This window comes from Microcaecilia unicolor, unplaced genomic scaffold (assembly GCF_901765095.1).
Source record: "Microcaecilia unicolor unplaced genomic scaffold, aMicUni1.1, whole genome shotgun sequence".
Taxonomy (NCBI): domain Eukaryota; kingdom Metazoa; phylum Chordata; class Amphibia; order Gymnophiona; family Siphonopidae; genus Microcaecilia; species Microcaecilia unicolor.
In genome coordinates, this window is record NW_021963348.1 from 38798 (window position 1) to 55231 (window position 16434).

A 16434-nucleotide genomic window follows, 5' to 3' on the forward strand; every position below is an offset into this window, starting at 1 on the left:
ATCAAAGATTTCTCACAAAAGAATGAGCAGGAAAAACTCAGGAAAGAGGAGAAACAGGAGCTGGAGCAGCAAAATCTGTGGGATCCTGAACCCAGGTTAGAAGCAGAAATGCAAAGAGAGAAGAGAAGAACATTTCCCAAAGAGCAGAGAGAGAAAATCAAAGACTTTAATAACAAAGAATGAGCAGGAAAACTGTGTCTAATCCTGGGGAAAGAGGAGAAACAGCAGCTGGAGCAGCAAAATCTGTGGGATCCTGAACCCAGGTTAGAAGCAGAAATGCAAAGAGAGAAGAGAAGAACATTTCCCAAAGAGCAGAGAGAGAAAAATCAAAGATTTCTCACAAAAGAATGAGCAGGAAAAACTCAGGAAAGAGGAGAAACAGGAGCTGGAGCAGCAAAATCTGTGGGATCCTGAACCCAGGTTAGAAGCAGAAATGCTAAGAGAGAAGAAAAGAACATTTCCCAAAGAGCAGAGAGAGAAAATCAAAGACTTTAATAAAAAAGAATGAGCAGGAAAACCTGTGTCTAATCCTGGGGAAAGAGGAGAAACAGCAGGTGGAGAAGCAAAATCTGTGGGATCCTGTCTCCAAGCAGAACCATAGAAGAGAGAATCCGCATTAGAACAGCATCAGAACTGGGGACCTATCTGTGGGATTTCACTTCTGCACTTTGAAATTCTTTCCCTGCTTTGCTTTATTACTTTAGGGACAAAATAACAGACTGTAAGGCCCAGAGAATTTCCTGAGAGAACAAAATGGGAGAGAGAAATAGAGTTAAGAGAGTCACAGGAGAGCACAGATTCCTGCCTCAGCTTCGAACTGTTCTGTCTGTACTGATCAGTTGTTGGTCTCTTCTGGCTCTGGTTCTCAGAAACTGCAGTGCAAGAACCATTGGTACTTTTTCATTGACCTCGGTGACTGGAGCTGTTAGACTTCACTGAAAAGAAAGGATTGAAAAAGAAGCTGTCACCATAAATCTCCTTTACAGTCTTGAAGATCTAAACATGTATTCTCTGGAGGACAGGAAAGAGATGAGACATTTTAAATACTTCTATGGTATAGACACACAGGAGTGATCTCTCTCAGCAAAAAGGAGGTTTTGTATTGAGGGGTCGTAAGATAATGGTGAAAGAGGATAGACTCAAGAATAATCTAAGGAACTATTTCTTTACAGAAATGGTTGTAATAGCCTCCCTAATGGAGGTGGCAGAGATGACGATGACCTCAATTCAAGAAACTATGAACAGACTGGATGGCCTGTGCAAGACTTTATCTGACGTCATCTACTATATTACAAGCACCGAGGATCTTGGGGGATATTGGCACTTAGCCTGGGCAGACTAAATAGGCCATATGGTCTTTTTCTGCCATCATATTCTAAGTCGCCCGATCTGTTCACTTTCAGTGTTCCCTAAATCTTTCCTTGTTCTCCCCCCTTTATGCTCTCTGACTGGGTGGAGATCTGTCTGTAATAGCTGACCATAGAGCCCCCTTTTCTCATCATACTGGGTAACCCAGGGGCCCTGATCCTATGAGTCTAAGGAAGGGCCTATAATGCTGGGTATTCCAAAGTGTCTCGTATCTCTCGTGACATCTGTTAAGGAAGGTTATGAATATAGTACTTACGAGACTGAGGTAGTGCATTTCAGGTGAATGCTTCTGATTCGTCGAAGCTCCTTTCGTGTCAGTTTACGATTTGTTAATGGACCACCAGTTGTGGTATTACTTATTCCCTCCCGGAAAGGGACAAGCATAGAGCTAGCATCCCCCACTCTGTCCTTTATCAGGATAGTGTCCTCTTTAAGGGTCCTTGGAAAGTGTCTCTCATTAGGATCTGATTCTAGCTGGATTGTCAGGAATGACTGCGAGAGGGGTCCTTCATACCTCTCTGCATGTATTTGAGGCATCTCAGTGTGCTGCAGATTTGTCCAGAGACTCTCAGAAGATGGAGGACTCTGGGATAGAGACACATTCCTGATGTGGGCAGGGATCCCAGAACCATTTTTGACTCTCAGAGTGTCTCTGCTGGGTAGCACTGGTTCTTCCTCCTTCCCATGATTGATCAATGGCAAATTAGAAAGAGGGTGCTCTTCCAGGGTCTCCTGGCCCAAATCTTCCTCACCAGATGTTCTGCGGACCCACCCTTCCACATCAGAGAGATGTGAGGTGCATTCGCTACCGTCTTTAGTAGATAACGTTCTCCACTGCCTTTCCATGATTTCTGCCCTCTGCAATGTCTCCACCACCAAACTGCACCTGGGAAAAATGGAGATTGGTAAGTGATCTGTGGAGCCAGAATCCAGGCTTTCTTCCTCAGTATCGGAGAAAGGAGATGTCCCTTGGAGCTCGATATAGGACCCCATATCCGGCATGCTTCTGAACGGATGACCAGTGAGTAGCGAATCATGAGGAGAGACTGCTGTCAGCTCGCTGGAAGAGTCAGATATATGCAAGGACCTCAGGTCTAAGGCAGACAGGGCCATCCGGGGTTCTTGCTTTGACCCTAGTTGATATCTTCTCTGGTGCTGAAGCTCCGGGCACAAGAAACCCCTAGGAGAGGTGTTTTCCAGATCAGCAACCCATGAGAAAAGAACCTGGTTTCCATGGATCTGAGTCCCATATTTGTGCCCCTCATCTTTGGGCAGATCCTCCAAGCTGCTGCTGCTGCTGCTTTTGTCTGTTCTTCTAAAACCAATGTCTGAAAGTTCATCTTCTAGGTCTGGGGCAGTGGCATCATCTGTAATTACCAGCTGTGGCAACACTGTAGAAAACTCAGAAAGACTGAGGAAGAAAGCAGATCATCAAAGAGGGGGGGGGGGGGGGGGGGGGGGAGAGAGAGAGAGAGAAACAAGAGATCTGTAATAGGCCCTGCTACCAAACCATTTTACAAGCATTCCCTCTCAGCCTCCCTCTCCCATCACTCTCTGACAAACAAAGTCTAAGCCATCTGTCTGTGTCCAGTATAACCACTGCTTTGCAGGATATCAATCATGGGGCAATTTTCACCAGCCACTTTGGGATTAAAAACTGTTTAGGTATTGTGTATCCCCATTTCTTTCCCCTGCTACATCTGCACATGGATTTCATGCTGAAAAGTATTGTCACAAGAATGCAAACAATTCAACTTAGAAGTAGAACCTTTTCAGCAGTGGATCCCTGTGGAGATTGGAAGATGGATTACTGATATTTTGAAACAAACTAAAACTCATTTATTAGCGGAGTAGGCTGGAGTTAGGATGGCAGCTGCTGGGTAAGCCTTCCACACACCAACTGTGCCTTATGTATAGAGAAAGTCCTCCCAACTCTGAGGAGAATTCAGTACAAGAGACCCCCCTCCTTTTAAGAATCCAGCAACAAAGGTAAACGTTCAGAGACTGGAGCTTCTTCAGAAGGCTTCCCAAGATTTATACCCATGACCCGCAGGTTGCAAGGTCTCACTAAATGTCACTTTTTTGCCCAAAAAATAGTCCTGGTTTGTTTTGCAGTCAGCATTTAAATGGAGACCTCCAGGACCAAAGACCCTCTGACCGGACTGTACAAGAATTTCCAAGAGCTTCTTCTGAGATGCACCTCGAAGATCTTCTCCTTGTGTGCATGGGCTGCACTACTACACAACCCCCCCCCCCCCAAAAAAAAAAAATGTTGCTGCCTTAGATAACCACCTACTCTGCCTAATGATTAAGCTGAGCCTGGAAACCATATTGTTCACTGGAAGAAAAACAGAATTATTTGTGAAGGTTCATAAAGATACGATTTACAAAGTGTCCTCATTCCACGGTTCCATTTTCAAAACACGTTAAGTGGAATCAGGCTATAGTGTTTCCCAAAGTTAAACCATACTTGAACAATTCCTGAAACCAAGAAATGAAGATGTTTCATCTGAAACTATAGGTTACCTCACATGAATTGCACAGAGAAGACCATTGTCTGATCGTTTAAATTGCAAGGGTGCTTAAACAGACATAGAGGAACTTTTCTAAAAATTGGCTAGTCCTGTAAAAGGGATCAGTGTTGTCTAAGAACGTCTCTTAAAACCTGGACTTTTATGGACTACATTTTTAAAATATAGTATTTATGAGGTTTATGAACAGAATCGCCTTCTTGTAAAATTTGGAAATATTCTGTGGTTGTATTATTTAGCCAGATCTCTTTATACTCCTTTGTAATCTTGACATAACCATCCCCCTGTCTCTTCTCTCTTCCCTAATCCTAACAGATATCTCCATGCATCCTGTGTAGGATTATGTACCCATGTAATCCTGACACGCACCTTCCCATGTCCAGTGCAGGGTCATTGCTTCGATGAGACAAGGCAGGAGAACTAGATAGTGATGGGTGACTCTGGGGATTCGGAGACATGTAAAGAGCTCGAACTTCTTTCTCATGTTTTAGAGACTCTTCAGTTTTCAGCTTTTTCAGGGTGTCCTGTTCAACATAAGCAAAGATAATAGGTTTAAACTCAACCCAGAAAACCATATAGCAATGTGGATCACTACTGTTCAGTCTCATCCAGATGTGTTTCTGTCCTTTTGGGTCATTTGATTTTACTGCTGGGCTACCAAGTGGGCCAGGATCTGATTTTTCAAACATGTATTTTGGTAACAATCTTTTTGCTTGAAGACAAATTTGTTCTGTATGTCTTTATTTGGAAATTTGTACTTTAGTTCATACTTGATTGCTGAAATTCACTGTATGTAGGACTTAGAGAACCCAAAATACACAGTAAATGACGACAGATAATAGACCTGTCCTGGTTCATCTAATCTGCCCAACAAGACAGCCAGAGCCACACTTGCCACTCTGTGCGGGTTATAGTCATTCATGCTTAAACACTCTTTGAAGGAAAAGCAGAATTAAAATGCGTCTGTTATGGTATTGTATAATCCCAGAAAGTTTGATCATGTATCAGCTCAGGGTTCTCATTTACTCACTCTCCCTGTAAGGGAATCCATGGGACCCTTAGACCATGAAGGAGCAAAAGAGGCACTCGGAGAAGACAAGGCCATAGTGAAGAGATTAATTGAATTAATTCCTTGCTTCGGTCTTTACGGCAGAAGATGTAAGAGATCCACCTGTACCGGAAATGGTTTTCAGGGGTGACAATGCGGAGAAACTGAAAGAAACTTTGGTGAACTTGGAAGACGTACTGAGCCAAATTGGCAAGTTAAAGAGTGACAAATCACCTGGATTGGATGGCATACACCCCAGGGCACTGAAAGAACTCAAACATGAAATTGCTGATCTGTTAGTGATCTGTAACCTGTCATTAAAATCATCCGTAGTACCTGAAGATTGGAGGGTGGCCAATGCAATGCCGATTTTTAAAAAGGGTTCCAGAGGTGATACAGGACTTTACAGACCGGTAAGCCTGACTTCAGTGCTGGGGAAAATAGTAGAAACTAATATAAAGACCAAAATTATTAAATTAAATTCTTGTATATCACTAATATCCCCTTTCCAGGGTTCAGTGCGGTTTACATTCTAGGTGAGAGAAAAGCCAATAATGTTTGTGTGAGGTATGAAAACAATTAAAGACCATTGGATTAATGCAAGAGACCAAAAACATTAAAGGAAAGGATAAAGGATGATACTAGGAAGTAGAAATCATGATCTTTGGGAAGAGAAAGGTTTTTAGCCTCTTCCTGAAGTTGAGGTAGCTGTTTTCTGTTCTGATGGGAATAGGTAGAGAGTTCCATATTTTGACTCCAAGTACGGGGAATAGAGAGCTGAAAATCTTCTGATTTCGAATTGTCTTTTGAAATGGTGATGTGGCATTAGTTGTTGTTTCAGTCTGTTAGTCTGGACCAGATATAGCGAAGCAGTCCCGCCTTCTGACGTAATTTCCTCGAGGGCGGGACTGCAGAACGAACTCACGAAGGGAGGGAAGGCTAGAGACGGGGCAGGGCTTTCAAATGACGCGGCTGCTGGAACGGAGGTAAATTAAAGATTTAAAGCACCAAGGGCGGCGGGGGATGGGGCGAAGGAGAATCGCTGGACAGGGGCAGGGTGGGAGAAGAGAGAAAGGAGATACTGGGGGGGGCGCGCGTGGGCGCCAACTCATAGTCTGCAGGGGGGCGCCAGAGACCCTAGGACCGGCCCTACCGGGCCGGCATGTTTTGTGGAATGCAGTGGTATATTATAAGGGTTAATGAAAAACAAAACAGCGAAGAAGACAAAGAATGTATGAGGATGACCACACTTCAGATGTAAGTCCAAATAGAAGGTTTATTGATCGTTGAACAGGACTCACACAGCTATGTTTCGGCCCACAGGGTCTGGATCAGAAGTCTATGTTTCATGATCTTATGAGTCAATCCTTGTATTCATTAATCGATCTTATAGTAGAGTTACAGCGTCTCCTGCAGCAGGAAAAAAGTGTTCAGAATGGCACCTCTCGGCGATTTTCTAATCTCAAGACTGAACTTGGATCAAAAAAAGTAAACGGAGCAGTCGTTTGCCTTTCTTATTTAAATGGCGCCAATCCCAACGGAGTCCTGTTCAACGATCAATAAACCTTCTATTTGGACTTACATCCTAAGCGTCGTCATCCTTATACATTCTTTGTCTTCTTCGCTGTTTTGTTTTTCATTATATCTTTTGCGAAGACTTGTTTCTTCTGTTTTTTTGCATCATGTTATAAGGTTTCCCAGTGCAGATTTAACAGTTAACATGAAGAACCTATCAGGAAACAGGATATGTTATCTCTGTGATACATTGTACCATACTTTGTATTACCTCTGTGATACATTGTAACATACTTTGCACTGTCTCTGTGATACTTTGTAACATACTTCGTATTGTATCTGTGATACTTTGTACCATACTCTGTAAGCCGCACTGAACCTGCTATCGAGCGGGGAAAGAGCGGGGTATAAATGCTAGAAATAAATAAAATATCCTCACTGAAATTTGGCCATCTGTTTTGTATAGAAGATAGAACAGTGTGGAAAAATTAGCGCACAAAATAGAGTTTATAACTGCTTTTTCTACCAGCTACAATAATTTTTGAAGCTGTTTCAGTGATATTCAATCTTTATTTCATTCATATTTATATCTACATATGGGAAGCTTTCAAATGAATTAAAATACTGTCAAGTAAAAAGCTTTTGTCCTCCACCTTTTAAGGCACTGACTGCCTATCCAACTGGAAGAACTGTAGACTTTTTACAGATGGACCATGCATGGGCAGTCCGTTATTTCTAATCTTTTGCTAGATATGGTAGAAGGGGAGTTTGAGGGGGCAGACTGGTCACAGAGGAATGGGGGAAGATATGTTGGGGAACATTCTGGCCTGGGTATGGAGGTGGTGGAAAGGGAGATCGTGGGACATGCTGGACATGGAGGTATGTGGGAGGGGAAATGGGGGGGTGGAAAGGGACATTAGGGTGACATGCTGATAATGAAAAAAATCAATGAATGGAAGAAATTAGGAAGACAGAAAAAACATGGCAAATGGACGCGAGGCCCTGGATAGCGATCTAAGAGATAAGAAGGAGCAGAGACTGGGACCATAAAGGTAGAAAAATAATTTTATTATCCATTTATTGATTGCAATGTGTCAGATTTGGGAACTGACATTTGTTATCTTTATACTTTGCACTGTACAAGGAAATGCAACTTTTTCTATTTCTCTGGCGTTGTGCTGAATGTAGAGTCTGGGGTCTTGAGCTTTCAAGCTAATTGTTGTTTACATATTGCTACTCCTTAGAATTCACTAATGGGAATTACTGTGCACCATAGGTATAAAATAGGATGTACGACATTAAGCTTTAGTGAACGGGCTCCTTAGTTCCTGTGTATGTGTTTGCAGGTGTGACCAAGGCCAGATATTTTGTGGGTGTTTATTGTTGGGGTCTGTATTAATACTCGTAGTAATCCAGCTTGTTCAATTTTCCCAATAAGTGTATTGATGCTCTGGTCTCACCGTGATTTTTCCAATGCTGCCTTTTCCTAGGAAGGTCCTTGTTGGTGCTGTTATGGAAGGGTGGATTTGTGTCACACAGATCCTGAGTGACTTTTATAGGGTTTTGTATAAATTCATAATATGTCTGCTACTGGAGAAAGGTTATGTTGTTGTATTCCTTAGATTAATGTTTGGTTTCCTCCTCTTCTCCTCATTGAAGTAGATTTTGTGATTTTTTTTTTGGTCAATCTCTCTTTACTGTGTAGTAAATTGTCTATTTATTAATTATAATATGTCAGTTTTAAGAATGTACATATGCTAGAGCTGGTTTAAGGGACCCGTGATAAAAATCTCACTCATTTGGCCTTCAATCTCCAGCATTGGAATGGGTTATCCTTGGTGTGCCTGCCCCCAAACAAGCCACTAGACCACCCCTTCAAGGTAAGAACTGTGGGGGCAGTGTGGGAGGGACCAAGAGTACTTTCAGTGCCCGGGGGCCCAGAGTATTCTGTCTGTCCCTGCTAGAGACACCTATATATATTGTGATCGAATGCAATCCTTCTGGGAAGAAGGTACATGGAGAGATTAGAGTTATCACGAATGTATGTATTAAACTCACCCCTCGTCTTTGTCTCTGGGAAAATGGGATGATGGAAATGTAACCGAGCAGCAGGAGTGCTGGATTGCAGACGGTCTCCATGCTGCTTGGCTAACTATTGCCTTGGCTTTTTTGAGAGCTATGGGCTTTGCTACTGGACCTGGAGGTGAAAAATGGCTTAGGCCATTGAAGTCCTGATGAATGCGAATTTTAACGGAAGTTTCGAAATGTTAGAGAAGGCTCTGGGATAAAAGTTATACTCAGGGTTGAATCTAATTCTCTTAATATTATAAAGACATTTATACTGTTGCTGTAATTGACTCGTATCAATCTACCTTGGTGAAATAAAACATTAACATGAAATGTGAACACATGGGAGACACCATGGAAAGCAACGCACACAGATAGTCAGATGAGTAACTAGGCCCTACATGAAAACAACCACATGCACATATAAAAGGCAATCAGATACTCCTGGGAATGGCGAATGAAAGCGTGCACACTCGTGTGTATTCACTCACATCCATCTAATACCCACAAAAATGCCTACTTGACACATATGGGCAGCACTTAAACTCCTGAAAATGGTACATGCATGGACATATGTACCCAAACTCTCACACGCTCAAACATGTATAAGCACAGAAAGTTACCCATGCACTCTCAGTCTTGAACCACGACCTGGATTCTAGAAGACTGTTATGATTGTTTTGAAAGGACAGGGTGAAATGGACCTGTGCTTACATATCAAATGCAGGTGGTCAAACACACCTTCACAGCAGTGCCAAAACCTCCTGCTAGTAATGTCACTCTCACCAGCACAGTGATGTCACAGTGCTTATCTGCTGCACCAGAGTGATGTCACAGTGCTAATCAGAACTAGAATGATGTCACAGTGCATCACACTCTCTTGTCGGCAGGGGCATAGCCAGACAACAGATTTGGGTGGGCCTAGGCAAGAATTGGGTGGGCACCAAGTTTCCCCCCCCCCCCCCCCCCCCCAAAAAAAAAAGAAAATCTCAGCTGGTGGGAAAACGCTTCTTTCCACCTTGACAGCAGGAATGCACTGAAAACTGAGCAGGTGCCGGTGTTGTGGAGAGTAGCATTTTCATTACCACCAGGGGGAAATCTTCAGCTGGCGGAGCTTGGGATTCCCACCAGTTACCACTAAACATGTGCTGCTGTTGGGTGGGCCTGAGCCATAAATGAGTGGGCCCTGGCCCACCCAAGCCCACCTGTGGGTACGCCACTGCTTGTCGGTGTTCTCACCTGTGAGTGTCTGATTTTCTGTATCCAATCCTTACAGCTGGAAGGGCTGGAACACTGAAAGCTGAGAGCAGCCGATGCACAGCAAAACTCATTCAAGTAAATGAGGAGGAAAGAATCTTAAAGAGAGACAGGGAGCAAATTAAATTGTTCCTTATTAACAATGGTTATCTTTGTAACACCAGTTGTATTCTTGTACCCTGAAATGGTGATGCCATAACAGGTCTTTGTAAGCCACATTGAGCCTGCAAATAAGTGGGAAAATGTGGGATACAAGTGCAATAAATAAATAAATGGTGACAGCACATGAGACAGAAAAAACAATGGCTAGAATTGGCAGTTACCTTTGAGAAGGCAAGAGCAGCCAGAGAGGTGGAACATGGAAGGACGCCAAAGGCAGAGGAGGCTGGAGACCGAGGCAGCACAGAGATCAACCAGAGCTGAAGGAGAATGAAGAGGAGAGAACAGAAGCACAGAGAGAACAGCCCTGCCAGAGGAAGAGGAGGGGAGTGAGACAGCACAGAGAGAACAGCCCGTGCCAGAGGAAGAGGAGGGGAGTGAGACAGCACAGAGAGGACAGCCAGTGCCAGGGGAGGAAGAGGAGGGGACTGAGGCAACACGGAGAGAAGAGCCAAAGTTGGAGGAAACTGATGAGCAGCAGCACAGAGGGACTGAAAGGAGTAGAGAAAATGCTGAAAGAGCAGTCCAGCAACAGCTCAAGGAGTGGAGAGGAAGGTGGGACTGCAGTAGAGATATCTTTAATACCATCCTTCATTAGAAGACTGGGAAGCCTGCTTATGATACTCACTGGGATCCCGCAGCCCACGGCACACAATTCTCTCTGTCAGAAGTGGGGAACGGATTATTTTGCAGAGCTCGGACTTCTTCTGCATCTTAGTTATCAGCAACACGTCAATGAATAAGAAACAATGAACATCGAGCTACAAATGAAAACAAGGGGTGGATGTCAGTCTTCATGGCAGGTCCAATGGCACTTCTACTAGTTCTGAAAGGGAAAGTAAGGGACACTATTCCCTTCAATGTGCCCAAGGAAAAACTGTTGCCACGACTTGGAACTACTTTTTCTGTGGGTTCTTCTGTCCAAACAACTGCAAACCTGTGCATAGTGTACACTGACTGCCTCCCTCCCCCCCCCCCCCCCCCCCCCAGCCAGTCACTTTCAGGATTCCCACAATGAGATCAACAACACACTGGAATCAGACATACAAATGTATCTCATGCATATTCATTACATATATTCTGAAAAGATTGGCCTGGACAGTTTTCAAGAGACCCTTTTAACTGGGAAATGGTTTTTGTAGTTTTTCTCATGAGATTTGTGGCAATAAACACAAAGTTCCTGCGTCCTTGTACTGTAGTGATAGTCTCGTGTTCTGACACTAATTTGCACCTGTTATCTGTAAAGGGACACATTTTCCAAGGCAAAACTATGGTTCCATAATGGTGTCTCCCTCTGCTCTGTCTTTCTTCTGGATGTGCCCTTCCTTTCCTATCTACATTGTGATTTTTCTTCATTCCTTTGATTTTTAATGCAAACCGCTTTGATGGATAAATTCTCCTTAAGTGGTATATCAAGATTGATAATAACCTTGGAAATGTCTCAAATCCAAGTGTGTACAAATGACAAGGGGAAATGGTCTGGGCACGTTTTTGGCTGGGACAAGAGTTTGGTCCCCATTTCATGAGTAAACCTCTGTGTCCTAAAAGACGGACGTCAAGAGTTACACCTGCTACTAAGCATGTTTAGGGTTTTGGAGATGGCTGCTATTAAGCAGAATTCCACTGGAGGGTTTGAGGAGACGTCTCAGGTCCTTTCTGCAATGGGGCTGATTGTGTGAGATGGTCCATGGGCGCATATAGCTGCCCAGGTCATTGCCAGTAGGGGCCATGTCAGTGTCGTGCATATCTGCCAGAGCCTATACAGATAGCGCTATACGTATACAGCACTCTGGTGTCGCTTACAAATAATGTTTGTTTATTCCTGCTGTTGGAACCCGGCTACGCATTATTCTATACAGGTGCTAGACAGGCAGCTTCCACGGCAGAGGACCTCGAGCATGCTCTGGACAGGGCATGGATATGTTTGCCCCTGTGGTTCCTGGTCACAGGCATCCTTTTAGAACTTTCTGGATTCCCACATTTACCATGGTGGCATTTTGTGAAATCAACGTTTATCTCCTATACGTTGTTAATGCTTTTTAAAGGCCTTCAGAGGGGAGGGAGGGGGGGTGTTTGAGATCTGCTACTTTTACTGTACGCTTACATACACAGCCCTAGAAATGTAAAATATGTCACAGGCTCAGCACGTTTTCACAAAAACATCTATATTCCAGAAGATTTCTAAAATGACACTATAAATGACAGTCTGGGTGCACACACAAGCAACAAATTCATTCTAGCAGGCTACTTACACTTTCTCACCAATTTATACCCTGGTGACAGTCAGTATTCAGGAGACCGAGTCCCAACCACTGATGTTCAGAACTTTTGGAAACTTTAACCCAGAATGCCTATCACCATAAAGTATGTGCCACAGCCAGTCAGGAACTAAAGGACATCACCTTTCCCTCTTTGCCCTCCTTCATTTTCAGGGGTCCCTCCTTCAATAAACAGCGAACGCACTGTGGTCCAGCCCCTGACATGGGTCCAGTCAGATCCAGTCTGGAGAATGGTTTCAAGTTCTGCAGGGACAAGGACAGACAGACAGACACAGCATAAGTGAGATTTCAGTCCCCTGAAGAACTGACTTTTATGCAAAGTTCTGTCCTGTAATTACCTTCTCAATTTCCTCCGATGCTGATTCTAGAACCTCATATGATCCGATTCGTCCCAGAGTGAATAACAGCTTCTCATAATCTTCCCCATGCTGCATCTGACCATTAATGTACTGCAAGAACTTCTCCACTGAGCTGATCTATGAAAAACAGATTTATAAGAAAAGACACAGGCTTCAGTCATCCTGTGCTGTCAAGAGCATCTCTGGGGAAAAATCAGGACACTATGCCTCTTACCATGCTGGTGAGAGCATCACGGCTCTGGATGTCTTCAGTTCGTTTCAGGATAGCTTTCAATAGGAGGGGGTATTTGGTGATTCGCTGGTGAGGTTTCATCAGCATGTCATTAAGCAACTGTCGATGAGACTGTTTGTGTTTCTGAATCCACTGGAAGAGATATTAGTAACTGTAGGGCTGATTCAAGACTGACACAGGCCTTTATACCAAATTTACCTCTCCAATACGATAAGTAGAAAATATGCAGATTACGTCTGCACTGTCAGAAAAGCAGCACACACCTCCGTGCACTGACAGGAAGGGAGACGTTAAAAATATTAAATTCTGCAGTTTTCCTCTGCACACCCTCAAAAAACTCCCTGGTGGTCTAGTGGATTCCTGGATCCCCCACCTCTGACCCCAAAGATGACCCCTCCTGACAACACCCCCAATACCCTAATAAAAAAACTTTGCTGGTCTCAGATTCTCCAATACCTTCTCCCAATGATGGCACCTGACTCAGCGCAGTGCATCCTGGGTAGAGAATGACATGAGGAAAACATTTGTCCCCGTGGGTTGTGTCTCCGCAGGCCCCGTCTCCATCCCCGTGGGCAGAAGCCTCAAACACTTATGATCTTATATTTAAATCTTTTTATTAAAGTATAAAAAGGAACAATATGCTGTGCAGCTGTTGTGTATAAATTACAAATAGAAAACAATAATAACAATGAGCAGCTATAATAACCCTCCTTTCCACTACCACCCACCAACCCCCAAAATAAATCACTTCTACTACCTCAAGGAATCCTAATCCACCCTGTTAAAATGTCCAGGGGTACAAAATACAACCTGCTTTGTATGCCCTAGAGAACAGAAATATGCCCTATGAAGTACTGTTATGATGTTTTAATCTGTGGATTAATAATGAATCATCAACAATCTCAGGATTGAGTCTAGCTCTCCTCTCTTCTGCAATAGAAGATGTCTTCTTAGAAGATGTACAGAATCCCTTATGCAAATGTTGCTAGCTGTGGCCAGCACGTTTAAAAAAAAAATACAAATATTATCATCGGCATCAATCAAACATAAATAACAGTCCAATTCATTAACAGACTTCAAAGTAGAAAGTGACATAGGGACAAAGTTTGTCCCCATCCCCGCCCCCATAGGCTCTGTCCCCGTCCCCGCAGTTACTGCCGGTCCCTGTTCCCATGTTATTCTCTAATACTGGCATGCACTGCACAGTGTCAGTCTGCCAAATAAGGGCCCAGGCTCTGAAAATATACTGAAAAGAGTGGAGCATTCAACAAGCTCTGAGGAATATCATAGCGCAGGTGATAAGTGAGTGAAGCAGAGAGAAATAAAAACGGAAAGTAGCAGACTGGATGGACCGTGCAGGTCTTTTTCTGCCGTCATCTACTATGTTTACTATGTATGTTTAAGAAAGAACATAAAGCACTAGAGGTCATGGCCAGATATGCCAATCTCGGTGAGTCTGTAAGTCATGGTCCACCACAAAAGGCAGAAGCAACATAAGCACTGGCAAGTCAGATGCAAAGCATTAATAAAGAAGTAAAACTCACAGTACATCAGAAGCAGCCTGCAAGGGAATCCATGGGACCATTAGATCACAGAGGAACAAAAGGGGCGCTCAGGGAGGACAAGGCCATAGCGGAGAAACTGAATGAATTATTTGCTTCTGTCTGTACTGGAAATGGTTTTCAAGGGGTATGATGCAGAGGAATTGAAAGAAATATCAGTGAATTTGGACGATGTACTGAACCAAATTGACAAATTAAAGAGAAGTAAATCACCTGAACCAGATGGCAAACATCCAAGGATACTCAAAGAACTCAAGCATCTTTTTATCATACTATGTTGCTTCCCTCCCGCGAGCCTCGTTGACTTCACAAAGGCGGAAACAACTTATAGACTTATTTGATCTGGAGGCGCGGCTTTTGGTACCTCTCAAATACTTCCATACCCAACTCAGAGAAACTTGTCCCGGGACAAATTACGAAATACCAGCTCAGGCTTGGTCTGGAGAGCTGGGTTGTCGCAACACAGCTACAATGGTGCAGTCTAGCCTAGTGACTGGATATAGAACTTTTAGAGATGTGACACTGCATGAATCACAGTACAAATTTACCATGCGATTGTATATCTCACCATACAGAGAGCGTTCAAGGCCACCTTAAGACCCAGAGACGATTGTCCGAAGTGCGCAGGGCCCGGAGCACATCTAGGCCATATGTTTTGGCTATGCCCCCCCCCAGTCCGTGCTTTTTGGACTCGATTATGTGCATTTGTATCAGCTATCTGGGGGCTGACTTGGAGCCCGGTGCCTGCCCTCTTGTTTGACACATACCAAGTGAGGGGTGGCCAGAAAAAAGGCATGCTAGCATTTACCCGCAGAACAACTGCCATGGGAAAGAAAACAATCTTGTTAGGTTGGATATCACCAGACCCACCCAACTTACAACAGTGGCGATCTCTAATGATTTCCCTGAGCGCTATGGAGCATAGAGAAGTAGAAAATCTGGCCTCCCAGAAGGGAGACTGTCTACTCCAGTGCTGGTCTCCGTTTTGGGACACGCTGACCCCAACAGCCTGCAGTAGGATTTTGAATGGTTAAGCCCGCAGGGAGAGAGGGGGGGAAGAGGGTAAGGGAGGGAAAGGGGAGGAGGGAGGGAGGTATTGGGTGGGGCGGTGCACAGATGGAATGGTGAAAGCAAAAAAGAAAAGTTGTGGTACCATACATAACATAGTAACATAGTAGATGATGGCAGAAAAAGACCTGCCCAACAAGATAAACTCATATGTGCTACTTTTTGTGTATACCTTACCTTGATTTGTATCTGTCATTTTCAGGGCACAGACCGTAGAAGTCTGCCCAGCACTATCCCTGCCTCCCAACCACCGGCTCTGGGACAGACCATAGAAGTCTGCCCAGCAATATCCTCACCTCCCACCACCGGCTATTCCAATGTGGACAGCCATTAGGCCCCGCCGTGAAAGTGGATCTATTATGGAGGAAGGGGGGAGAAAATGAAAATTTATGATGACAGACCAGGTTGTAACTTGATAAGTTTGTATATTACTTGTTACATACTTTTGTTAACCAACTTGTTTTCTGGCTTGTAATTTGCGTTGATATGGTCATCAATAAAAATGACATTATAAAAAAAAAAAAAAAGAACTCAAGCATGAAATTGCTTATCTGCTGTTAGTAATATGTAACCTATCGTGAAAATCGTCCGTACTAAATGAAGATTGGAGGGTGGCCAATGTGACGCCGATTTTTAAAAATGGTTCTAGGGGCTATCCAGGCTTGATGGACCTTTGGTCTGTCCCAGTATGGCAATACTTATGTACGGCTGCGGGACAGGGTGTGCATATACAGATGCCTGGGGCTGTAGGATTGGTTGGAGTGAATGAAGGGGAGTATGAGAAGAGGGAGCAAGCAGAGGACGAGAAAACCTCTTCAAACAAGCCTACCCAAAAGGCCTGTCCTAATTCTCAAACATAATTCCACACATAATTCCCCAACTGTAAAGGGCTAAAATACAAACTAATGCACGCGTCAACCTTTTCCTACTTGAGCACACAATTCTGGACACACTACCACGCAACTTAAAATCGATCCATGAACTAACAA

General features: G+C 43.8%; 1 protein-coding gene across 4 annotated transcripts in view; it reads right to left on the reverse strand.

Moving 5' to 3' along the window:
- LOC115459232 (pleckstrin homology domain-containing family G member 6-like) overlaps positions 1-16434 on the reverse strand; it is a 40802-nt gene continuing 24368 nt past the window's right edge. For 3 of the 4 annotated variants that reach the window (XM_030189088.1, XM_030189087.1, XM_030189090.1), the window contains 8 exons: positions 12798-12947; positions 12563-12700; positions 12348-12467; positions 10574-10706; positions 9769-9884; positions 4269-4423; positions 1625-2779; positions 1-935 (listed from right to left, as the gene is read on the reverse strand). In XM_030189088.1, coding sequence (XP_030044948.1) covers positions 926-935; positions 1625-2779; positions 4269-4423; positions 9769-9884; positions 10574-10706; positions 12348-12467; positions 12563-12700; positions 12798-12947 — 1977 coding nt within the window. In that variant the 3' untranslated portion in view covers positions 1-925. The other variant, XM_030189089.1, reaches the window with a different exon arrangement.